A 26,704-nucleotide genomic window follows, 5' to 3' on the forward strand; every position below is an offset into this window, starting at 1 on the left:
AGTTCGAGACCAGCCTGGTATACAGAGTGAGATCCAGGAAAGGCACAAAGCTAAACAGAGAAACTCTGTCTCGAAAAACAAAAAACAAACAAAAACAACAACAGCAACAACAAAAATTGTATTTTTTCTAATTTTCCACTTCAAACTGGTATCACATTTACTTTTCCCTCCAATTATTTTTTGAGCAATTTCAGACACTTTTTTTCTGGTAGAGGCAAATGCACTTTCATCTCTCCAGCTTCTATGGTCCCCACCTGGCCCCTTTCATCGGAGTGCAGCTTTCTTTAACACTGGCCTTATCTATTGTCCTGTGTCTGTGCTTCTTCTGTGGGACATGCTCATGCTGTCTGTTTCTCTAGGTATTTCCTTTCCCCTGTTTAAATCATAACTGCTTTTCTGTTGCACTTACCCCTTACATCACCTTTAATAATGATGTACCTGGAATGGAAGGTTGGAGACAATACCCACAGTTCTGTTACCCTCATGATAAAGAAAGTCACTGAGCTTCAACCCAAAAGGGGTCACACTCATAAAGGTTGATGGTAACCTACAACCTCTTGATGTTACTGTGATTACCAGAGAGGTGGCTTTCTCTGTGAGGAAAGACATCGTCTCCTGACTGAGGTTAAGCTTCTCGTCTCGCTCTTGTTTTTCTTACCACCTTTCTCCTGAAATCTTTGTTGTCACTTATGAGAGATAATTATTAAAGTATGATAATATATTTTTACTTATACACTTCACAATTTCCCACTAATTAACACATTGAACTCTTTACAAAATACATATTAATTGCATTTATAGTGGCTGTACTATGGCAAACCTCTTTATTTCCCCACTATTTTCTAAGGCTGCTTGTTTATCTTCTGTTCTATTTTCATATCCAGCTATCTTCCTTCATTCTGATGCTCTGTCTGTGTTCCTCTGCTCCCACTCCATCCACGTTTGTTTGTAACAAAGCTGGTGCTCTGGATCCCACTCCCACCAAGCTGTGTCAGTGTGGTCACATCCTCTCCTCTCATTTTATGACTTGGAGGTTAGAGACTGGAGAACACTTGGCTACTTCTCAGCGACTTTTCAGGCATCTGCAATAGGAGGCTTTTCCTGTTCAGTTGTGGTCTGATATATTCCCAACTGACCCAGAACATGGCACCAGCTTTTAGTAGTTTATTACTAGCAGATACCCAGGACAGTTTCACCATATACATAGAAGGTACTTCTGTAATTCCAAATTACAATTGCATCTAAAAGTTTTAGAGAGTATCTTAAGCAATATCTACTATCCCAACATATAATGTATTTTGCTTTAATGATCTTTAGCTGTCAGTCCTGCTAGGAATTTCTTAATAGAAAGTTACACCATGTCTTATGCTCTGGAAGCTCGGTGTGTTACTGACTTCCTCAATCCCCTGAAGAGGCAAATTTCCTTTAGTACTTTAACTGAGGACCTAAGTGGATACACTGTTTTACTGAAGATTATTTAGGCTACTCTTTATTTATTTATTTTATTTCAAGGACACTAATATATTTGTGGTCACTTTTTAAAATGTTATCTTAATTATCTTGAATATTTCAAATGTGATGAGGCTTCTCTGAAATATAAACATTTGAATGTATCACTGTTCTAGGGACAGCTTACACATAGTAACCTCATCATTCCAAAAAGGAGCTATAAAGCGACTTCCATGATGACTTGAGTGGCAGAGGGGAGATGCGGACAGCAAAAGCAGAACATGGCTCTGTATTCACTGTTGCCCAAGCTACATGTTCCTCAGTTAATAGTTTTGTTCAGATTTTTTCCTTCAAGCCTTTTAAAGAAATCTTGACAGTACTAGACATTAGTATATTGTTTCCTTTAAAACACAACAACAACAACAAAAACCCCACTAGATAACTTCCTTTTAGGGAATTCACATTCTGAGAAAAGTTACATGAAGTATATATATATATATAGCCTCACCCAGTTTTAGATATAAGGGGTACCTTATTTTTATCTCTTTGTACTTTAATACAGGTAAAGTCACTCTTTTTCCTTTTACGGAGAATGTGTTATTCCCTTGAACATAAGGAAACACACACCTTAATCTTAGGAACTTTTCTTGCTCAGAGTGTCCTTGTCAATCAAAGCAACCAGCGGTATGAATGGGTAAGGCATGTTCCTCTTCCTGCAGTATGCATGCTGTAAAGTGTGATATAAGGTAGTCTGAACTTGCTCTTCTGCAGAAGCTTCATCTACATGCCAGGCTGCACTAGGTTTATGCTTTTCTTCTAGAGTTGGAAATAAACTCTACATAGAACTCCACGCTTTTATTATTATCATGAATCATTCACTTCCTATGATGTTCAAATAACATCTTATCAGAAAATTTGAAGGATATTACTTGTATCTCTGGAGGCTGTTTGTTTAAGTAAGCTGAGAGGAGGGCAAGATGAAGTTTAATGAATCTTTGTGCTTTGTGCATGCCAGAGGTTTTATTAAAAAAATGATTAAACAAATGTTTAACCTGTTCATTTATTGCTTACATTACAGTGTTTTAAGTGTGTGGTGTATTATCAAACATACTCATGGTCATTTTCCTTGATATTTATGTACTCTTACTTGAATATATTCCAATTAGAGAGTTTAATTACCATTAAAGTGATAATAGGATAAAGATAAGTTTTACAATGATAATTTAAAAAAATATATAGCCCTTAGGAATGTTTAAATGCCATTGGAATATAAAGCAAGAAATATATGCTTGTCAAATATATAGTATAAATAAATAATTTAGATGAAAATGGTTGATACATTTAACAAAGACTCTACCAAATAATGAAGGGCTAAAGAGTGGTTGTTAGATTTGATGTACTTCATTGTATATTGTAAGTAATTGCTATCCATAAAAATGCTGTGGCTTCTGTATAAGAAAAAGAGACATTTTGACAGGGAACACTGGGATGCAGTGACAGCAAGAACAATCCCTGGCGACTGTCATCATCCTTCTCTTGAATTCACATCTAGACTCTGGGATAGGTTCGACCTGCACATTTGTTACTGAGCCACAGTCTGTCAAAGTGGCCACACTTCTCACTGCTGAATAGAATTATTAGCCACATGCAGATTTACTCTATAGAAATCTAAATTTGCCGAGGATGCTTTGTGTTTCAAAGGGGAGGAGGATGAAAAACCTCCCTGTCATTTATGCTTATGCTGAAATTTCCCCTGAAATGTTTTTGACTAAATGAAAGTTGGATTTTTAGTAACGAACAGATTGGTTTACATTTTATCCTTTAATTAATTCAATATTAATAAAACTAAAAACAAAGGAAGTATAATTGAGATAATTACCCATGTACAACATTAAATTTGCATTATATTTAATGTACTCTCCTTAATGAAGGTAGTAGAAATCCAAGGGGATAATTATAGAAAATTCAGCTGAAAGTGACTATTAAAATGAGGAAGTTTTTATTGTCTCACTGAAGAATGTCACATAATAACTACGGTGTTAACTTTAGTGGTTCTGTGGTGTTATAATAAAGACTTCATGCTTTCCCCAGCAATCCTCAAACACTGGCCACTTGGCCCATCCTGCCTGCAAGATAGATCAACACATGTTCACTCAACAGTATCTGAAAGAAAGAGGGACAAGTGGATGACCAAAACCCACCAAACAAAAAGAACTATGCCTGGAGGGCGTCGCATTGGCTAAGATCATATAAAAACACATTATGTAATCTGCTGGGGAGACGGGAAATAGAATTTCCTTGTGGGTTCTAGACCACCGGGCATTTGCCTCCTGAGGCTGATCAGAGGGCACCTTCCATGAACACACTAGGAGCCTGAGTTCCCCAGTATGACTGAAGTTTTGTATTTAAGGAAAATAGGAGGAATAATGGTTAGTTCAATAATGAACATTGTCTGGTGTGATTTTTGGCTTAAACTTTTCAATATTCTGTTTCTTGAATTACTTTTTGTAAGTGGCATTATGTGATGCACTTTTACACAATGCTGTAGTTGGCAAAGACCAATTTCTGCACTCAAGCCACTGCTGAATTCTCTTGAAAGTGGAAAGATATAAAAGCAGGGGTTTTCACTCTTCTACGGGTGGAGAAAATCACCTCAAGTCATATAAGCTTGTAAGCAAACATAGCAGTATACAAATTCTTGCACCCCACCTCCTCCTTCCCTCAGTGTTTAAGATCAAACCCAGAACTTTAATCTTATGAGTCAAGTGCTTTACTCTGAGCTGTATCCCTAACCATTTCGTACAATTAAGGTTATTTTTTTCTAATTATTCTAATTACTTTTATTTTATTTATTTTTAATCTACTGAGTCCAATTAGTGCTGCCCATATGCACAAGGGTGTGGGAAATCCACCAGGGCGAGGGCAACCTGCCAGTAGTCACCTCCCTAAAGAAGAGTGACTCTGCTTCCCTCCAATGGCTCAGAGAATGTCATGGATGAGTGAGTGGAAAGAGTACAAGGGTCAGATGATGGGAGGAGTGTTGTGAATCACTGTCGTCTGGACGTGAGTTGGCTTTTGCACACATGAACTCACAGAAACTGGTTACCCACAGAAGACCTGTACAAGACCAAGCCTGTTAAAATTCTAACCTCTGGCCTGGAAAGAATGGCTCAACAGTTCAGAACATCTCTACTCTTCCAGAGGATCTGAATTGAGTTTCCAGCACTCTCATCAGTTAGCTTACAGCCCCATGTGCAGGACTTAGGTGCCAAAACCCCCTCCACCGCATGAAGCCTTTTTATGCACTTGATCCATGACTTTCTTCCTACAGTAACCAGGATGTCTTCTTTACAGTTAATAACAATTAGCAATGTAAATTTGTGTGTATAAATACTAGTTTAAACATTTTGGTCTTGTATTACATAGTTATTTTAATGGAAATGGCTGTAGAAAATAAGTCCTGGGTTCAGATTAACACTGAGGGTTTCTTGAAGGAAGTGCAATGATGGTCATAGATTACCTGGATAAATGCCATTGGTTTAAAGAGCTTCAAATTAGTGCTATAAAAGGTCCTGCATTGCAATGACAGCTGAGAGACCTGGAGGATGGCATGGAAGTACTCATGGTGGAAATCAGTAACTGTGAGGCTAAAAAATATTTTTTTAAAAAATTTAGTTTTCAAAAAAAAAAAAATTTAGTTTTCCTAAAATTGCTATGATAAGCCAATAAGGTTCACTAATGTTATTAAAATAGACAATGAGAAGAAATACCATTATTATCAACTACCCTTTCTCTACCTTTAGATATAAATCTTAGGGAAAATCAAGTCATAAATAAATATATTACTGACCCACTTATTTAAATGTAATTGTGTTTTATCACTTACCAAGTCATTTAATTTACTGTCTTTACCATACTAGAATCATAATTAGATGAAAATAATTTTAGTACATAATCCCCCAAAGTTGCAGTGTTGAGATGGCTATTCTTGGTTGTCAACTTGACTGCATCTGGAATTAACTAAAACCCAAATGTCTGAGCACACCTGTGAGGGAATTTTTCTTAATTAAATCATTTGAAGTGGGAAGACCCACTTCTAATCCAGATTTGAAGTGGGAAATTACAGTTTTAATCCAGAACTTTTGAGGTGGGACGATCTACCTCAGCCCATACCAAGGATATGAAGAAAAGGAAGCTTGCTCTGTCTTTGCCTACTTGCCCACACTCTAACTAGCAAATCTATTCCTCAACAGGCATTAGGGCCTGCTTCTTGGGAATTCTGGCACATATTGAAGACCAACTAAGATATCCAGCCTCGTGGACTGAACAACTACTAGATTCTTGCCTTCCATTGGTAGATACTATTGTTGGACTAGCTGGAAGATAGCCTGTAAGCCATTCTAATAAATCCCACATTTATAATTAATATAAACATATTATATACATATATATACATGTGACATGTATACACATATGTACATATTATTTCTCATATATGTGTGTATGTTACATGTATATGTGTATATATGTGCATACACACACATATATGGTTCTCATATATACATATATATATATGTATATATGAGAACCTTGACTAACACTAGTGTCATTTCAGAAGAACAGAGACTGACTTGGTAGATGTTTGAGTCCTCCCAGTTACAGGTGTGTCAGACCTCTGTAAGACCATAACATCTTCTATGCCTCCATCCTCCAACATCTGGGTGTTCTGAAGTATGCCAAAGCTTGTCCAATCTGATTGAACCAGAAAACCCTATACCTGTCTCACCATTGTGATTTGATATTTCCACATCACCCCAGGTCATATGGCCCTATGTCTACACATTCCTGTTCTTCTCAATGCTACTCATTTACCTTGAGTACTGGGGCATGGGTGGCCACCTGTCCCAGTTTCTCTGAGACATGTGACTTTCGACTCCAGAAAGCCAGCAGTCTTTTGTAAACTGGGATGAGTAAGTCATCAATCATCTTCCTTAAAAAAATTTTTTTTAATGTATGGGTGTTTTGTGTGCTTGTATGTCTGTGCACCATGTGCATACGTGATGTCTGAAGAGGCCAGAAGAAGGCATCTCCTGGAACTGTATTGCAGATGGTTGTAAACTGCCATGTTGGTGCAGGTCCTCTAGAAGAGCAGCCAGTACTCTTAACTGCTGAATAATCTCTGCAGTTCCTATCAACCATATTCTCACTCATGCTAAGCCAGCTCTCTTAAATTGCTTTTGCCCATTGAAATATACATTTATAATTCCTTTAGAAATATATTCATGACTGAGAGATAGTTTGCAAGTTTTATGCATGTGGGATCACATCTCTTTAAATATTTTCTAGTATTTAGATTGTTCATTTTTAATAAAGTAAATCATAAAATTACAATTTTTAAGCATTATACAAATTCCTTTAGTTTAACTAAATAAAACAATGAAGCTCAATGTTAGGGTAGTGTTGGGTCCAAGCTCCTACCCTGTCTCTGCTAATGACATATATGTTTGCCTAACCTTTCTGATTTTCAACTTATGTGTAAAGGGAAGTTGCAAATACTGCCTTCCCTCTGGGAATATTACAAGCCTCAAAATCCGGACAGAGTAGCACTTTGTCTAACCAATAGCTCACAGCATTTATTGCATGGTAGATGTTAATAAGTCATTACAATAGATTCATTGTACTCTTCCATGTCCTGTTTCTTTTAGGGAGTTTATGTCAAACCAGGCAAAAACTGTTATTAAAACTACTGACGGTTGTTTGCAGCTTCAGCTTGGCCCCAGCAGACTTTTGCATTCTGCGGCTGTATCAGAAGGGTCAGGCCTTCAAGATTGTTCTACACATCAAACAGCATCAGATCACGGCCAAGAATCATCAAACCCAGATAGCTGCAGATCCAAGAGTAAAAACAATTCTTGTTTTATGTCGCCATCCAAGAGAAACAGACCTGTCAGTGTGCCAGCGGGTCAGCCGAGGTAATCAAAGCCATTCGCTGTTCTTTTTAACCAACTGGTGAAGCTCTTTTACAGAATTTATAGTGGTTCTGTTGACTGTTTCAGACATTAAAACATAGCGTATCATTTGGATTGGGGTTCCGTTTTCTGTTGTTACTGGATTTTTACTTTGACTACACTGGAGTCAGAATGTTGCTAATTACATATTCGAAATCATGAGATATACTCCAACCTGGGTCATCAAAAACTGAAAAGAATGCTGGAGGCAGAGTCATTGCTTAAAGACATTTATTTGAAATAGAAATGTAAATTTGGTATTTAACCAATATTTCGGAGCAGAATCAGACAGAAGTGTAGTTATAAAACCATCTAGTACATACATTTTTATAGTAACATAAACTGTTAACTCAAGAGGTAATGGGCAGAAGAAAAGGGGGTGAAGATGAAAACTAGGGCCCTGAGACTTCCACTGCTTTTAGGTGTTTGAGTAGACATGTAGACTGTGGTTTTAACTTAATTTGTTTCAAGTTTTTATTTTAAAATGTTGATTTTAATAGCCTTGTAAATGAAAATTATTAGAGAATTCTGAATGAAATTTTTTGGCAGTTTACCATGTACTTTTGAAAAAAATCCAAACTAGTTTTGACTGATGATAAAAACATAGAAATCTTAACTCTTACTGCCCCCCCATTTGAGATTGTAAAAATATAGGCAATAAAGTTAGCTTTTGAATTCAAGTTTTTATCATAATAAACCTATTTGAGTTTCTCATATCCATTAAAAATTGAACTTTCTTTCATAAGTGCAAACACTTGTGGAAAAATCTTAGCCATTTAACATCCCATGATATTAAGCCCCTACTATTGTTTTGGCTGTCAAAACATGGCAGGTGTCTGACTGGCTCTAAATCTTCATGTCCATAATCTAAAAAAGAATGCTCTGGGGTTTTACTAGTAAATGGCCAGAACGATTCATTCTGAGAGAGGAACTGCCTTGGCAAACATCCTATTGTGTGTTTGGATACTGAAACAATGTTGATCTCATTGTATCAAAAGTTTTGTTGTGGGATCTTCTTATTTGTAGGAACAATTTTAAGGGCTTCTATTAGAGAATTGTGAGATAGCATTTTTAAAAAAGTTTTAAGTAATTAACACACATCAAGTTTTGTGGTTTTTTTTTTCTTTTAGATCATCAGAGTCCTCTCTAAAATTGAGGTCACCCCATAATTGCCAAGGATTGTCTCAGAGATATGAACTTCAACCAAGAGTCATTAAGGTGACAGCTTACAAAAATGGATCTGGAACAGCCTTTGCCAAAGTTACTGCACCAACCATCGCCTTGGTAACTAATATCCCAACATTTTCAACTATTTATCTCTTATTCTCTTTATAATACAAACAAATATGAAAGACAATTATTGCGTTAAAATCTTGTGTGAATCTGAACCTGTACATTACTTATATAGTCATAGGAGATTTACTACTTCTTTTTTTAAAGTAAACATAACACTGTGGTTAGTAATTAAGCAGATTAATTAAACACATACAATGGTTATGCATTTTGGAGAGTTATTAAAGCACAGAATGTTTATAAATAAAACTAGACAATAATGAGATAGTTTTCCCATTTGATTTATTTTTTGTTTCCACATTTTCAAATGCTGGGAAACAGTCACAGCATTGATTGAGTTCCTGAGTCTGATATGTGACGCAGTTGGCCTTCTATTTTTATTCTGTGGGCATATGCTGTTTTCTTTGTAAATCACTGTGTCGTACCTGTGACTTTCTTCTAGTTGCTGGAAGCGTGCACACACAAGCTGAATCTGAACATGGCTGCACGAAGAGTGTTCCTGGCAGACGGCACAGAAGCCCTCGAACCTGAAGATATACCCCATGAAGCCAACGTTTATGTTTCAACAGGAGAGCCCTTTGTAGATCCGTTCAAAACAGTTAGAGGTAAAAAGGAAAAAGAAATACCAAACTCCTCCACAATAAATTGCTTAAGGAGTGCAATTAAAAAATGATTTTCTTCCTGTCTTTTTTGCATGGTTTAACAAAACTAATGTTTACGCATTTACAGCTCAGTAAGAGGATAATGTGCTTAATGAAAGAAAAATCCACTGACAGCCACGTTTATTGCCCTTCATTAGCATTGGTGCTTAATTTAATATAGATCTGAATAGACATTAGGGAGCCTGCAGGAGGGTAAATGGTGAAAATATAATAAATTAAATCAGAGATTATTGAATTTACTGTTTAGTTTCTGTGACACTCAGCAGACATAATTCATTAGATGTATGCTCTCAGAAAATAGTTCAGAGTTTCCAAGATCATCTTTTCACTTACACTCTTGGTCTTTTTTCAGATGGCATTAACATAATTAAGAAATTGTGGCAAGTAATGAACAAATAATTTTATGAACATGTGAGTCTCCCAGTAACATTATTCATAAAGTAAATGCTACAGCTCAATTTAATTTTTTTAACCTCTAAATATTTATATTTATGTATTTATACATAAAATCTCAGACAAAGTTTCTGCTCAGGGTTTTATCCCATGTCCTTATATTTAAGATTACGGATATGTGAAGATTTTCTAACAATAAAAAAAAACAAAACCCTTTTCTCAACATGAAATAACACATTTTAAAAAAGAAAGGAAAGTAGCAGCATCTTCAATCCTTCTTCCAAGCTTGTTGTACGGAGAGCTCGTTATCCAGTGTTCCACACAATGGGCTTTAGGTAATGGAAGAGACAGCCTCATTGTAAGAACCAGTGTGTCTGAATGCTGTGCCCCTGATGCTCTGATACCACATTAGAAGCAATTTCTCTGCCACTCCTATAAAGTTGGAGGAGCAAAGGCAAGCCTAGACAGTGAGTGTATGAACCAAAGAAAACTAATTCTAGAGTTCATTATCGAGGAGACGATGGAAGTCCCCCACGCATTAATGTTACTGTATGAGATGACACTAGAATTTTTTATCATGTTAGTAACACTTGACCATCAGAAACAAGCAGTTTCTTAAATTGGGACACTGTGGCACCTAGAAAGGGAGCTTTTGGCATAGCACTCACTGTGCAATGATGCAGATTCACATGCTTTCAGATTTTACTTTAACTTTAGACAGTGGTTGTCTTATTTTATATCCAGAGAAACATTTACTTACACAAAACAGTTTGATAGGCAAATGTTTCCATAATTTTAAAAACTTCATATATTTATGCATTATCTCTGCACTAAAATCTTTGATTAGTTTTATAAAGATAAGAAATTCTCACCTTCTAGTGAATAATGGTATCACAAAAGAGACATATAAAGATTATCTCTGTAGGTAAACTAAGAGAAAAAAATTCCTGGACATGTATGCACAAAATTATGATGTCATATTTTTAACGATTCCTGGTGGATGGTTTTTAAATGTACAAGCTAATTTCTTCTCCCTTCCTCATTTTATCCTTTTTAAAAGCCAAGTCCAGAGCAACAACGACAAACTTGTCTGCTTTGTCCGCTCATCTTTGGCTGCGTTTCACTGTGACATGCACTGCTGTTCTTTGAGCACCAAAATGTTGGCACACACTCCTGAAAATCTCACACCATCTCTTGCTGGATCAGCAAGCTTAACCCACCAAAATCTGGTGTTGTGCAATGGTTTTTGACTGATAATCAATCTTTATGCTACTCGACAGTTGTTACTGGGACACGGAGCAGAGCAGGTGGCAGATGTGTCTTGTCTGTTGAGAGAAGAAATTGTAGGTGAGCTTGGACACAGACTAGCACATCACATGTCCGTTAAAAAGATGTAGGATAAGTACAATGGGGGAAAGCCACCATCTAATTATTCTCACAGATAAGCCTGAATAAACACTGACATTTGGTTACTTTCAAAATGTTGAGAACATAAATGTTTTTATACACACACACACACACACACACACACACACACACACAGGGTGGTGCTGAACTTACAGGTATACTGTGAAAATAAACCATGTATGAATGACATTGAAAACAGAAAACAAGCTTAGAGTGAGGAGACGCAAAGCGCTGCTGAGGGCAAACAGGAAGCCACCCTGGCCAGCGTCAGTGTTTGTGACACAGCCTTCTCAGCTGCATGTGTGGTTTAGAGACAGTCAGCACAGAGGCACCAGTCGGTGACCTGGCATTGTTTTAACTTAGTTTCATTCTCGCAGCAGTTTATAGGAGATTTCTATGTGCCTGCAAGGAACCAGCCAGATCAGAGGAGATGGAAGTAAGGGCTGAGAGTTGTCTAGCTACTTTTTATTTTTATCCATTCTTTCATCTCTGATTTAAATTCAGTTTACTTCAATCCAATAAAAACTTAAGCCAATGAGTATTTTTATTGTGTGCCTACTCTGTGTTTAGTCCTGGCACAGGGATAGAGTTCCAGGACTTTGCAGAGCTTAACAAGGTCTGTAAGTCATAATGTGAATACTTAGTAATAGAAACACAATTCAACAGTGTATATCAAATGGATTCTCCCAGGAAAAATATTTATCATTTTATTTCTCCCACAAGAAGATCAAATAAGTCAGCATACTGTTTTGGCAATTATATTTCTATATTTTATTGGTTCTTACTAAGGTTTAGAAAATCAGTCTAGGTAGTGAAAATTGTCTCTTACAGAAAGTAACCCCGAATTTACTAAGGAAAAGCCCCAGCACTTGTCTGATGGTTCACACTGTTCATTGTCCCTTTGAGTATCATTGCTGACAGCCAGTGTCACTGCCTGTGAATGACTAAGAGAGCTGTCCACACACCTCAGAATACAGAGTGGTCATTTAGAGGTCATGCCAAGGTCAAGACTGACTGGAAGCATTTCCTGTTAAAATGTAGAATTAAACTATTTCCTGTATTTTGAATTGAATACCTAATCAGAGAGATTAGGATGGAAGATTTAAAAAAAAAAAGAAAAAATGGAAAAATCATAAAAATAGAAATGTTTTATATAAAGATTATTCATGAAGATGTCTTACTAGCTCTTTTAATTCCATCATGGGGCAGTTCTGATATTTACTAATGATCTTATCAGAAAGAGGCCTTTAAACAAGTTCTGGTTATATTGTTTAGATTTTATTCAGTTTTCCATAGCATCTGCTTGGTGTCAGTAAAGAGAAAAATTCCTGTATCCAATCCATGTGGTTTTTAAGAGTTCATCTACTTAATATCTGCTAAAGTTACAGGCAGTGCCCTGGTATGACTTAGGTATTAGAAAGAGGATTGGGCCAAATTCTATTGTGTGGAATCTGACTTAAGAGTTTGTTGTCCTGTGTTTTCACCTCTTTAGATATGGTACTCTGCTATTTGGCTCCCAGAGCTATCATTTATAGCAATTCCTTTCTGCCCTGAGCTTTCTTAAGGAGAGTGAAGGTTGAGTATTATGGGTACGACTGCATATCCCTTACAGGCTGGAAGATGTAGTCACAGGGGAAAATAACCATGAAAGGAGTTCTCGGTACTATACCTAAGATCTATATTTAAACCTGAAGATTTTCTGCTAGCTGCCATGTGATCTACCAAATGAAATAATTTGCTGTGACAGCTTGTGATTGACAAGAATATGTGTGAGCACATTTAAAACAGGCCAGCTTTTCATGTAGAAGTAAATGTCAGTGAAATGATGGATTCTCATCATTTTAATTATTGATGATTTGGAAATATTTCAATTTCATGACACACAGGACACATTATAAATAGCAGCATAACACTTTTTCTCATATCTGCGTCAATAATGAAATGTTCTGTCATATTTTGTTTTTCAAAAAATGCATTAGTTTAATGAACATGGAATCCTGCATTATTGTTTCATTATATATCTAGTAAGTTTGATTCTAATGGTGCTTTATTCTGCCAAAGCTAACTCTAGGCTTTGTGACATGTACCTGTAGGGTTACTATGCCTTAATTCAGAGTTGGGCTTAGTTTTCCCATAGTCTTTTCATTGTTTTCTTTGAATAGTATATATATATTAGATAAGATCATTAGTTTATTTTATCTCCAACTTAGCTGCATATACTCAAAAGTAGGAAGATAGCATTATAGAAAATAGTCTATTTTGATAACTGAGTATAAAACTAAAGTCATTATTTCACACATTTCCCATTCCAACTCTTAAAATCTTTAGTAAGTATGTATAAATGAATGTGGATTTGAAGTCACTTGCAGAAGACCAAAAGGTGCCTCTAGGTGATGGGAAAATGGAAGCATATGTGTGTATGTATGGAAGCATCTCTTACACTGTCAAATGCAAAGTCATTGAGAAACACTCAAATACTTAGTATTTTCATGGAATACTGAGTTGTGTGTTTATACATAAGTCATGATTCTCTAATAAATAATTGCGAACCTATTGCTACCTGCACACTCTAAATGATGTTTTGTGTATGCCAAGAACTCAGTTATGAGCATTAAATATAATACACTCTCTACTCTCACATCAGAGTATATTATATTATCTGTGGTTCCAAAATCCAACACTGTGTAAGTCTAATTGTTTCCTTACTCATTTGGTATCTGAACCTTATTTAGCATAAGTAGTCAAGTGCATTGTTGAAATGTAAATCATTTCTTAGATTATGAGTCCCCATTCTGGGTTTCTCTGGGAAAATTCCATAATACATCATAAATAGGCTTTTATGATATAAATATCATGTTAACTTTAAAAACTCGCTCTTTCTCTGTGTATGTATGTGCATGAAAAACAGGCCAGCTTTTCATGTAGAAGTAAATGTCAGTGAAATGATGGATTCTCATCATTTTAATTATTGATGATTTGGAAATATTTTGATTCCATGACACACAGGACACATTATAAATAGCAGCATAACACTTTTTCTCATATCTGCATCAATAATGAAATGTTCTGTCATATTTTGTAGAAGAGAGGTCAATGTCAAGTGTCCTCCTTGGTCACCATCCACTTTATTTTTTGACACAAGATCTCTCACTGAACTCTTTGGCTAGACTGGCTGTCCCATGAGCCTGAAGGATCCACATTCAGTTTCTACTTCCCCAGTTCTGGGATTATCAGTGAGCCACCATGCCAGACTTGACATGGATACTGGGAATCAAATGCAGGTCCTCATGTTTGTTTGGCAAGCACTTTATTAAATGAGCCATTTCCCCAACCCATGTTAGCTTTTTAGAAATCCAATAATTTCTAGATATTCAGCCACACTTGAACTTAGTCATTTTAAAGGATTTTATTTTGTCCTCTGCAAAGCTTCTGAGAAACATCAATTCTCACTAGGATAGTAACTCAGGAGACTTGTAAATAGTCTTTATCACCTCAAAGTATTACATGGGAGAGCACAGACAATGAGCTCAGCTCCCCAAATACAGCTGAGAAAGACCACAGACACACAAAAAAATCGCCACCCAAAAGCCCATTGATCCCCACGTAAGAAAGTAGAAGGATTGGTGTTAGCAAAAGGAAGACTCTCCTTCATTCTGTACATTTTCCACAGATATTTACAGAGTCCCTACAAAGTTCCAGACATTGACCCAAGACTTGAAGAGTAGTATCAATAAGACAGTGGTCTTATGAAGCTTTGATTACATGAGGTAGATGACATAGAAAATAAAGGAATAACAAACTAAATATGGCACTTGTCTACAATGTAAGTGCTATAAAGGAAATACAGTTTGGTATAGTAATAATAAAGTGTCTTGAAAACAACAGAAGAAGAAAATTCTAGAACAGACACATTTTTTCCAGAACCCTTTAAATCAAATCTGTTAGAAAGTTCTTGGCCTGTGCCACCTTTCTTACTTACCATGAAAATTAATTTATGTATTTGATAGCTACTTTTCCAGAGTGGTTTGCCTTTCAAACTGTTTAGTTTGGAAGTTTCAGACATCTTGGAGAATGTGAGACACACACTACTGTCTAGTGGGACAAACAATGGACTTGAAATCACTTGATCTGAACAATTCTCATCCCTCAACTGTGGCTGTGGGTAAACTGGCCTAGTGTTTATTTACAAAGAGAGGTAATAATACCTTAAAATCCCTAGATTTCAAAAATTATTTTCTAATGAAAACAAGTTGCTTGAAAACCAAATGTTTATAAATCCCTTGTAGAAAACAGACACAGAAAACAAGGGATTGAGGATAGCATGTTATAAATATAACTAAGCTTCCAGATCTTTTCACTGAAACCTTGTGTCCACTCTCCCTTTCCCAGAATAGCTGACTGGCTAGGTTCAAGGAAACAACAACAATAATTCCTTTATACTTTCTTATCACTGCCAGGAAAGCAAGTTACACCGTGAACCTGGGCAAGCACTTAATCTCTCTAAAGCCTGGGTTTCCTCATCCACAAATTGAGCATAATGAAACAGACCTCACAACATAACTGTGAGAAGCAAATAAGATGAGGTGTGTGAAAGCTTGGCATGTGGAAGGTGTTGAAAACACGCTGGTCCCTGCATTTCAATTCTTTTCTGTCCTTTGCTTCATCTTTGGGTAAGTTTGTTTCTGCAAGCCTTTCATACCTGTCACAGGTACTTGATTTTACTTCCAAGACATTTGCCATGTCGGAAATCTTGAAATAAATGCAACTGAGTCAAATACGCACCACACAGTTGCGTGCATGACATGATATGGGGGAATCTAATTAGAAGCTTTGAATTCTCACTGTCTGTCATGTAGGTAAAAAGCAAGGCCTTTTATAAAGGGGCCCAATGGCCTCATTCTGCTCTGCCCTGAGAGCTGCATTCTAAGACGTGTCCTTGATCTTTACCTTTCAGCTACTGTAATTCATTTAAAGAAAGTTCATAAAAAAGTTCAAGGAAAGGATGTCAACATTTTGATTGGCACAGTAGATGGGATGTTTATGATTTTAATCACATTTAAATTGAAGACATACTTCAAATGATGTGTCAGACTGGTGTTACTGAGTTAAAACCTAGTGACAAGCACTGTCATTATTAGTTAAATATAGCCATCATGCCTATAGCAATAAATGATGACACCTAAGAACATGCAGAAACAAAGCTCAGGGATTTTTAAGAAGAGGGAGTGACTAGAAACTCAAAGGAATGCAGGAATGTGACCTGGATCTCATCTATTTACCAAACACAGAAGCAATTGTATTCTGGGCAGATGATGTAATTGAATGTAGCAGTATGTTTTCTTACTGTCAGAGCATTTCTAGTTTATAAACTCACCTTGTACTCATCAGATGATTTGTTTGTTCATATTTAATGTCATTGTCTGTACCTGCCTCACAGCCACGGCATCATGTGTTTTCACGTTTATTATCTAACCATGAAAGAATGAATTTTTGAAAATTACTGATTTTTAGTATGCTTTATGAATTGAGGCTCCAAGTTAGTTGCTGTTTGAAAATTAACAAGATTTTTGGTAGGTTTATGAATTGAGATTCCAAGTTAGTTGTTCTTATTCTAATGGCAGAAGAAGGAAGAATTATTTTGCCTGGTACATGCAAAATGGAAAATTATTCTGTGGGGACCACTTAGGATTAATTCATTTTATGGCACACACATTCATTTTTACAGGGGGAATTGAACAAATGCTGATAGCACAAGCAGACTATAAAGTGCGTTCTCCTTTTCATGATTTGATGAAGCCCATAAGATCGTGGTTTGTTCAAAAGGAAATGGAATCCAGTTTGTCCACAGAATTATCTGAGTCTTTAGGAGACTCAGGATAGATGAAACTGTGAACAGTCATGGCTTCCTAGTATCTAACAGCTGAGGTATGGCCCTTTCTTGGCTAAGTATTTTGTAAGCTTGTGCTAAGCCTTAAGTTATCACTGGAGCCCAGTTATCTCTTCATATTTGCATAATTGGATCTTAACCTCACCGGAAGGAAGAAGGGTCTCAGGAAGATAACAGCAGCAAACGTGCACCCTTAATTCATCAAACTCAGTCAAAAAGGTATTTAAAAATTAATTCTTTTATAGTTGGACAATAAACTTGAAAACACATACTTGTGCTTACCATGGTTCTGGAAGCCATCAGGTTTGGCTTGAATCTCAGTGAAAATGATAAGGAAGAAGGAGCCCCTTCTGTTGGCAGTTGACTATGTAGATCAGAGACTCTGCCGAGAGCGATGCTATTAACATAGAATTTCAAGGAGAGTCCAAGCTGGGCACTGGGGCAAGCCTGTAACCCCAGCACTTAAGAACCTCAAGAGGATTGAGAAGATGAAGCCAGCCTGGTATACTTAGTGAAACTTTTCCTCTAAAGAAAAGAAAGAAAAAGAGGTGGGGAGAGAAAAGCAACCCTAGAGGAGTGGTAAGCTCTAGCTGTGGAAGCGCATGCTTGGGACAAGGTCTGATCTGACCTTCTCTGGGGTAGCTCCTACATGGAGGGATACATTCACGTTGCATTAATGTCCCCCCACCACCACTGCCTTTATCATATTTATAATCATCAAATTGGAATTACTGATGAAAGATTTGCCGTCCCACCCAAACCACGCTTACCTGAGGTAGAGACCACGATTGCCTTGTTCACTGGCATTTTTTTTGGCACAGGGCTTGGCCAGATGTCACAGATGTGCATTACTGTTCAGTGGATGTGTAGCATGTGTAAAGGACCAAATGTATGAAACATGGTGAGCCCCAGAGGTGGCAGTAGAAGGGTAGAATATCTTCTCAGAGCAACCTGCTTGGCTCTACACAGTGAGAAGACCCTATTCAGGACACCTAGGTTCACTTGACACTTCTCCTCATATTCCTCAGAGTATCTTAAATAGCAGAGATGCTTTAAAATTATTATTAGAAGTAAGAAAAAAAGATGATTTCCCTTGGGGCAGCTACTGCTTAGTACTGAGGGATCTGTGGGTATAGACTCACCCCTTTTGTAATTCCAACATGGAATAGGTGGTAGAGAAGGAATTAGTAGTGGGGATATTTATTTCCTTTAAAAATATTTTATGTAGCATGAATTCTTATTGGTCTTAATAATAAAAATGCAGAGTCAGATATAGGGGTAAATGCTGGAAGATCAGAGAAGTACAGGAACTAGCCACAGTGTTATGGATTTGCATGAATAGGGAACCCCCAGCTGGCCAGGCCAGGGAATCCCACACATGAGGGAAAACATGCTGGGCAGGGGTGGGGGGGTGGGGGGAAGTTGGGGGTGGCTTGTGGAAAGTCATTCACACCCAGGTGCTGCATCCACATGGAGACTTCATTATAATAGAGAGGTGAAGAGAAAGATAGGAAAGAGGGAGACAAGGAAGAAAGAGAAGCGAGAGAAAGTGGAAGAGAGAAAGGAAAGGCAGGAGTTTTTCCTTAAAATGAGGCTTTTTCATCAGGATACAGGGCAGTGCCAAGGGGCAGGTCAGAATACTAACTGGTTTCTAAGGGGTGGTTCAGAACATTAACATTCCTCAGTTTTGATTATTATAAAAAGAGGTGATTATGGAAGCAAGTGGGGGAACAAGGGCACTGAATTCCCAAGACTACTTCAAGCTAATAAGGGGCAAAATGGAGAGGGGGAAACCGGCAGTCACTCAGGGCGGAAGACCTCAGGAATGTTCCTTGAGGGAGCTGAGAAGGCAGGCTGCAGCAGTGATGTTCCAGGAGCTTGTGGGGAAATGGCATTCCAAATCAGGGATATAGAAGCCATGGATCTGCTGTTTCTCTGGAGGTCAGGTGGGAACAGTGAACTTGCAAAATATGCTGGAAAACTAGGTGGGGACAGAAATGGGCTCTGGAGATGTTAGTTTTCATCAGACCAGATTTCTTGATACAGTAGCAGAACTTTTCCCAGGAACCTGTAGGTATCTGTAAGACAACTGGAATAAATTTTTATCATAGCAAAAAGGTTAAAAATCCATTTAAGGACTCTTAAGAACTCTTTGTTGTCAATGTTGTATTAGTTTATCAAAATTGTATTTAAAACTTTGAGCCGGGTGGTGGTGGCACACGCCTTTAATCCCAGCACTCGGGAGGCAGAGGCAGGCGGATCGCTGTGAGTTCGAGGCCAGCCTGGGCTACCAAGTGAGTTCCAGGAAAGGCGCAAAGCTACACAGAGAAACCCTGTCTCGAAAAACCAAAAAAAAACCAAACCTTTGAATCTCTGTAATTATATCTGAAACCTGTATCATGAAGTTTGTGAATGAGGCATACCTTTCTGTATAGGAAATTATGTCTAGACCTAGTAGTAGCCCTAGGAGATGGGGACCTGTGAATTCTACATAGAGAACTGAGAAAGCAGCTGAAGCAAAGCCTGGTCATCAAATGGAATCAGAGAGCTGGGAAAGAAAAATCACATCTGAGTATAGACCAAGCAGCTTTTGAATCTGTTAAAAAATAACAGGGACCAGTGCATACTCAGTTAGCCATACCCAGGTCTCCATATCATTGGCAGAAGTATCAGTTCAGCATCGGTCTTTAACCCACTAATGTTATGATATGGATGGGGGACCCTGAGGGTATCCACGTGCAGAGATACATGAACGCATGCTGGGCAAATGCAGCGGCGGGCCAGCGGGTGACCCAGGCCATGTGGGCATGATGGCAGGGCAGCAGGTGGACATTCACAACTCAGATGCTACATCTGCGTGAAAATGGTTTATTATAATAGAGAGATGAAGAGAAGACAGGAAAGAGGGAGAGAAGAGAAAACAAGAGAAAGGAAGGGGGGGGGTTGAGGGATGCACACCTCCTGGAAGGAAAAACGGAAGAGAGAGAGGAAGGGGAGGAGTTTTTCCTTAAAATGAGGCTTTTATGTCAGGATACAGGGCGGCACCAAGGGCAGGTCAGAATAGTAACACAGACACCTCTTACCTCTCCAGCTCCTTAGACCAAAAAGGGGCTGAGCTCCTGTCTCCACCCCACCATATCACTTCCTTTCTCTGCCCAGCCATATTGCTTTCTATCTGTTGTCTATACAGACCTCCAGACCTCTATGGTTAGCTAATGGCTAGCTCCACCCTCTGATCTTCAGGAAAGCACTATTTGTTAGAGCACAAACAAAATATCACCACAGTTTTTATTTGCGGTGTGTGTGTGTGTGTGTGTGTGTGTGTGTGTGTGTGTGTGTGTGTGTGTATGACATGTCAGAGCATCAGATTCCCTCAAGCTGGAGTCACAGGTGGTTGTGTGTTGCCCAGTATAAGTGTATAAGTGCTAGGATCCAAATGTGAGTCCTTTTGGAGAGTAGCAAGTGCTTTTAACCACTGAGCCATCTCTCCAGCCCTGGGATTCTAATTCTTACAAAGGTACCAGAGAGTCTTTGTCCTAGGAGCTGAGAGTTCTGGGGTTTGAGGAAGACAGTGAAAGACAGACATGTTAGGAAGTAAATTTGGATAGAATTAGGTTCTTGTTTTAGTACTCAGCCTGGCTTGTTGCCACATATACCCTAGAGTCACCTCAGGGTTCGGTTGGTGCTCACACTGGCCACTCCCACCTTCCGATATGGAGAGTGGGTGGGGCTAAAGCTGAGTCAGGTCTTTTCTGTGCTCCCAGTCCTCCCAGGCTGCTGCTCTTCTTCTTGACTTTGAGGTAATATGTGCACTGTTGCCAGCAGCTTTCTGACCGCGGTTTTTGATTTGAAGTCATGTCTTCAGCGCTATGATGTAAACACATGAGTTCATCTCTCAACAGAAGGATTCCCTGGGCTTTCTGTGCTCATATGAGAGTTCTGTGGTCTACATTTTGAGACAGATTTCTAGAACTTTCTTCTCCTCCTGCCCCCATCTATCCCTAATAGCTTTGTCCTGTTGCAAAGTGAATTTTCTGTATTTCAAGGGAAGAATTTTTGAATAGTTCTGTCGGTTAAAAGTCTAGAAGAACCTGCTTTAAGCGATGTGGCACTTCTTAGTGCTTCTTCTGAGGCACAGAGCCAGTCACCTCCTCCCACCTCTGCTCTGTCCCTGGCATATTGTGTTTAGTCCTCTCATTGTGCCACATGACTCAGCCTTCACCTTACACTATTTTTTCCTCCTAGATTTTGCTTTTCTTTGTTTTTTTTTTTTCCTATTGAATGTGTCCTTTCATCCTTCCTGACCTGCCTTTTTAAGGCCTTTTGACCGCTGAATTCTGGGAGGTGCCTCTACTCCATGTTCCTTCAGTTCGTGCATACTTCTGACCCAGCACCTGCCACACAACATGCTATCTTCCTTTCTTCTCAGACCAAGAACTAACTAACTGCAGTTTTCTGAGAACAGTGTCCACCACAGGGAATGCAGGGGAGATGGGCAATATGTGCTTATTCAGTAAGTATTTGGGTAAATTATTATAAAATGTAAAGTGTGGTTAGTTGTTATACTCTTTTGCTCTTTTGGCTCTTTTGCATTTCGGGGAGCCTGCCACCCAGCTCCAAAATAAATAGACGGAGGCTTATTTTTTTCTTACGAATGCCCTGCCTTAGCTTGACTTGTTTCTAGCCAGCTTTTCTGAACATAAATTATCCCATCTACCTTTTGCCTCAGGGCTTTTACCTTTCTCTATTTTATATACCTTTCTTTACATCTTCCTCCATGGCTGGCTGTGTAGCTGGGTGGCTGGTCCCTTGAGTCCTTTCCTCCTTTTCTTGCTCCTTGATCTTCTCTGTTCTCTCCTCTCTATTTATTCTCTCTGCCTGCCAGCCCCACCTGTTTCTCTGTCCTGCCAAGCTATTGGTGGTTCAGCTCTTTGTTAGACCAATTGGGTGTTTTAGGCAAGCAGAGTAACACAGCTTCATAGAGTTAAACAAATGCAACATTAGAGAATGCAGCACATCTTTGTATCATTAAACAAATGTTCCACAGCATAAATGTTGTAACACATCTTAAACTAATATTCCACAACAGTAGAGGGCATTGGCCAATGTTCTAGGCTTTTCTTCAATCATTATTTCACATTACTGCTTTTAGACAGGATCTCTCACTGAGTCTGGAGCTTAACAGTTGTCTACACGGGATAGTCAGCAAGCCCCAGGGATCCTCCTGTTTTTTTCTTTCTCCCATACTGAAAATTAAATATGAGACACTGTTCCACAATTGTTCTGTGGGTGTTGGGAATCCAAAAATAGATTCTCATACTTTTGGGGCAAGCATTTTACCAATGGATGCACTTTTATGTTTAAAGCCAATAATGCTTAAAGTTTATTTCAGCCCCAAAGTTTTATAATCTGAAGCCAATACATAGTGTACACTGAGCCTTTAGACATTTTTGCCTCAGATTATCTGGGTTATTCTCCACAATACATCAAGAAAACCACAACAATGAAATGGTTAATCAGGAATATAAATGTCTAGTTTTTTTTCTCCATACACAAAGAAAACAAATCAATATTTACCAATTTAAAATATTGCTTAATATCAACACAATAGCTGCTGGGGTACTAGGCATTCTCTGATCTAACATATTTTCTAAGTATTTTACAAATATTTGTTGGGCACTGCAGAGTCCCATGCACTGTGTCTGATGTTGGCTACTCAGAAAGAAACATATTCTTATTTTGTTAAATACACACTAATCACATTGTTTACAATGTACCTAGATACCAGTGGTTCAAAGGCCAAAACATTTTACTTGGCCTAGACATGCTCAAAGTCTAGTTGACATACATATGCAAAGATGCTGTCGTTCAATAAAGTGAGGGACACATAGGTGGAAAGCCTGAGGAGGGCAAAGAATGTTCTCATTCTAGAACATGGTACTGTGTGGAGTTCAGGGGCTGTGGCCTAACAGAGAGGGGATGGGGAAAGCTGTTGTGCCCAGATCGTAACCCCCAGAGAGACCACCAAGGACAAGCATACCAGAATGCAAAAGCAAGGTTTACTTCTGCTGCAAGTCATGACAGGGAACTCATCTCAAGCCATCTCAAGTGAGGCAGGGAAGAGTTACTCTTTCTTGGGGAAGTTAGTTTTTATAGGCAAAACCCATAAAATTTCTTAGAGGGGAGGGGGTTAGTACGGGTCCATCCTTGATTGGTCCAGTTTTTCCCGGGCCTGGACTTTATCTTATTCTAGCTTATCTGTTTGCCCTGTCAGGAGTTTTACAACTCATCTCCGGGGTCTGGTCATGTTATCTCTGGAGAGGGGCATCTTGTGGTTAATTGGTTACCATCAGACATCCTGACTTTGTTCTTTTGAGTTCCTGGGGCTGGCGCCATCATTTCTGGGGACTTGAAACTGGCCTGGGTCTATCTATATTGAGATATCTTTGTCTAAGGCCCCTTTTTAGAGGGTGGGTCTTGTTGTGCCTAGATCATGTCCCCAAAGCCGCCACTGGAGACTTTAGGTATAGAATGCAAAAGTAAGGTGTGTTCTAAGTTTACAAGCCTCCAGGGAGGCTCTTCCAAATCTCTCACTCACAGCAGGGAGGTTGGAAGGAGTGCTCCCCTTTCTTTGTGAGGCTAGTTCTTAAAGGCACGTACCATATAATTTATTTTAACCCACCTCCCTTTTTTTAGTCTTTTGGTCGAATATCCTGACTCTGTGTTTTCCAAAGTCCCTGTAACAGATACTGCCATCTGGGAAAAAGGGGTCTAAGTTCTTATCTACACTTAGGAATCCTGGTTTAAGCTTCTCTTTGTCTGTAGGGGATAGAATGGGGGTTTTACTGAGGTATCACAAAAGCCTCAGCAAATTTGGAGTCAGAAAAGAATGTGGCGTGTGCTAATAACTGATATACACTCCTGGCCCTTAAAGGAGCTTACCTCAAATTTTGCTATTTCAGTTATTCCCAAGCAGAAGTAACATTTTCATTTGCCCCAAATGACAAGGTGATACTGAGCACCTAGTGCAAAGGGGCTTGGAAAGTTTCAGAACATTCCACAATACACAGGACACACGCACAACAAAAAATATGGAAATGACCTTCATTGCTGAGATTGAGAACCTTTCTGTTATAAGTCACCCCATTCTACTTGCTTAGAGACTCAAAAGTCTGTAAGAGCCACTTTGAGATCTTTGGCAGCAGTTAACTCTGCAGCTCACACACGATTGAGCCTGTATGATAATGAGTATTCAGAGATGGGTAATGCCTGGTGGGGGGGTGCTCACCAACCTAAGACAGAGTGCCTGTGTGGCCTGGGCAGGCATCTCCATGACGGGTAAGGTGACCTGCTGATGTCCCATGCAACCTAAGTCAGAAGCTCATTTATTAGTAAAAGGGGGACCTGTAGGGCCCTGGCCCCCATTTTGGATAACTGTTGCCTTGCTTGCTGACCTTGACCTTGATATCCTCCCTATGCTAATTCCCTCCCAGGTTTCACCCTCCTGAATGCTTAAGGGAAGTTCCTTGTCTATGTATCCTGCACAATGGGCGTTAACAGCTTAGATGCAAGATTGTAAAACATCTGTAGCAAACTTCTGCCCTCCAGGGTTCTCCCATTGTGTTGTAAGCCTGTATTTAAGACCTCCTCCCTCCTTCAATAAACAGCATTCGGCATTAAAAAAAAATAGCTGAGGAGCCCCCATGGAACTGGACCAGGCCCTCTGGATAAGTGAGACAGTTGATTAGCTTGAACTGTTTAGGAAGCCCCCAAACAGTGGGACCAGGACCTGTCTTTGGTGCATGAGCTGGCTTTTTGGAACCTAGGGCCTATGCTGAGACACTTTGCACAGCCTCCGTGTAGGGAGGAGGGGACTGGACCTACCTCAACTGAATCTACCAGGCTGGGCTGACTCTCCAGGGGAGACCTTGCCTTGGAGGAAGTGGGAATGGGAGGCAGATTGGGGGAGAAGGCTGGGGGTGGGAGGAGGAAGGACAGGGGAATCTGTAGCTGATATGTAAAATTAAATTAATTATAAAATTTAAAAGCTAAAAATAGTCACAGCAGCTTTTATGGTGACTGTAATAAAGTGGCTAGATAATATATAATTATAATATTAGATAATATAATAAAAGCAGTTAGATAGTGCTAAGTGTTGTTAGAATCTTAAATGGTCTTATAATAAAAAACCCAGAGCCAGATATCAGGGTGAAAGCTGAAAGATCAGAGAAGCAGACAAAACAGCCAGCCACTAGTTCTTACCTCTACAAAGTCCTCAGTCTAAAGAGAGTGAGTTCCTGTTTCCTCAGACTAAAATCCTCTGAGTCCTCACCTGGAAGGGTCTCAGTTGAACTGCTTTAGTTCTTGTTTCCTCACACCTTATGTACCTTTCTCTGCCCTGCCATCATTTCCTAGTACTAAAGGCGTATGTGCTTCCCAGTACTGGGATTAAAGATGTGCACCACCACAGCCTGACTCTGTTCCCAGTGTGGCCTTGAACTTGCAGAGATCCAGAGAGACCTATGTCTCCGGAGCGATAGGATTAAGGGTGTGTGCCACCACTGTCTGGCCTCTATGTCTAATTTAGTGGCTGGCTTTGTCTTCTAATCCTCGGGCAAGCTTTATTAGGGCACACAATATATCACCATAGCTAAGTAAGGAATGTGTGTTATGAGGAGAAATGTTATGATGCATGGGAAATCTGCCCATTTTATTTTTTTCATTTTTAAAACCTTTTTATTGATTTCACATTATGCATCCCGATCCCATTTATCTCTCTGTCCTTTCATATCTGCCCTTGCAACCCTCCCCCTAAAATAAAATAAAATTAAAATTAAAAGAAAAAAGTCTTGTCATGGAAGTAGTAGTGTGGCCCAGTTAGTCACACAGTATACCCTTTAGTCCATACATCTTTATTTGCAAGTGTTCATTGCAATGAGTCATTGGTCTGGCTAGATGCCTCTGGCTTCTGCTACACTATTGATACTGGGCTCTCAGTGGGACTCCTCTTGGATATCCTGTTGTTGTCCTGTGTCATGGAGATCCTGCACCTTTGGATCTGCAGGACTGGCCCCTTCACATTCTGCAGCAGTTCATAGATGGGGTGGATGTTGGGGTGGGCTACCTCATAGCCCTGGTTCTGGGCCTGGGTGGTAGCTAGGTTGGTCAGCCTGCCAGATCTTCTCATCTTCACCACCAGAGTGAGCTTTCCAGCACTGCCCCGGCCTGCTCATCTAATGCAGCAGACAGCAAGGGGCAGGGCTTGTTCTTCTGCTGTCACACCCTCAGGGCAGGCTTACCCATGCTCCCTCCAACAGGTCTAGCTCTACTGTGTTGCCCAGGCAAGGTTCAGGGCCCATTTTCCTGAGTGATGCAGCTGGTACAGAGCAAGGCCAGCTCTCCTATTCTCATGTCCCTGAGGCCAGCTCTCCCACCTACCACAGGTGATGGTGGTGGTGGTGACATCTTTCCCTCATCCATGCCACCACATGGCAGATGAGGTGGGGCTGGGTCAGCTTTCCTCCTCTCAGGGTGAGCTCTACTGTGCTGCCTAGGCAAGGTGCAGGGCCTGTTCTCCAGAGTACTGTAGCTGGTAAGGGCATGAC

General features: G+C 39.3%; 1 protein-coding gene across 1 annotated transcript in view; it reads left to right on the plus strand.

Moving 5' to 3' along the window:
• Nucleotides 1-26,704, plus strand: part of Dcdc1 (doublecortin domain containing 1) — a gene marked incomplete at its 5' end in the record, with an annotated part of 409,318 nt that overhangs the window by 32,826 nt on the left and 349,788 nt on the right. The window contains 3 exon segments of the mRNA XM_037204436.1: nucleotides 7,155-7,421; nucleotides 8,588-8,741; nucleotides 9,193-9,355. Coding sequence (XP_037060331.1) covers nucleotides 7,155-7,421; nucleotides 8,588-8,741; nucleotides 9,193-9,355 — 584 coding nt within the window.

This window comes from Peromyscus leucopus, chromosome 4 (assembly GCF_004664715.2).
Source record: "Peromyscus leucopus breed LL Stock chromosome 4, UCI_PerLeu_2.1, whole genome shotgun sequence".
In the NCBI taxonomy this organism is placed as follows: domain Eukaryota; kingdom Metazoa; phylum Chordata; class Mammalia; order Rodentia; family Cricetidae; genus Peromyscus; species Peromyscus leucopus.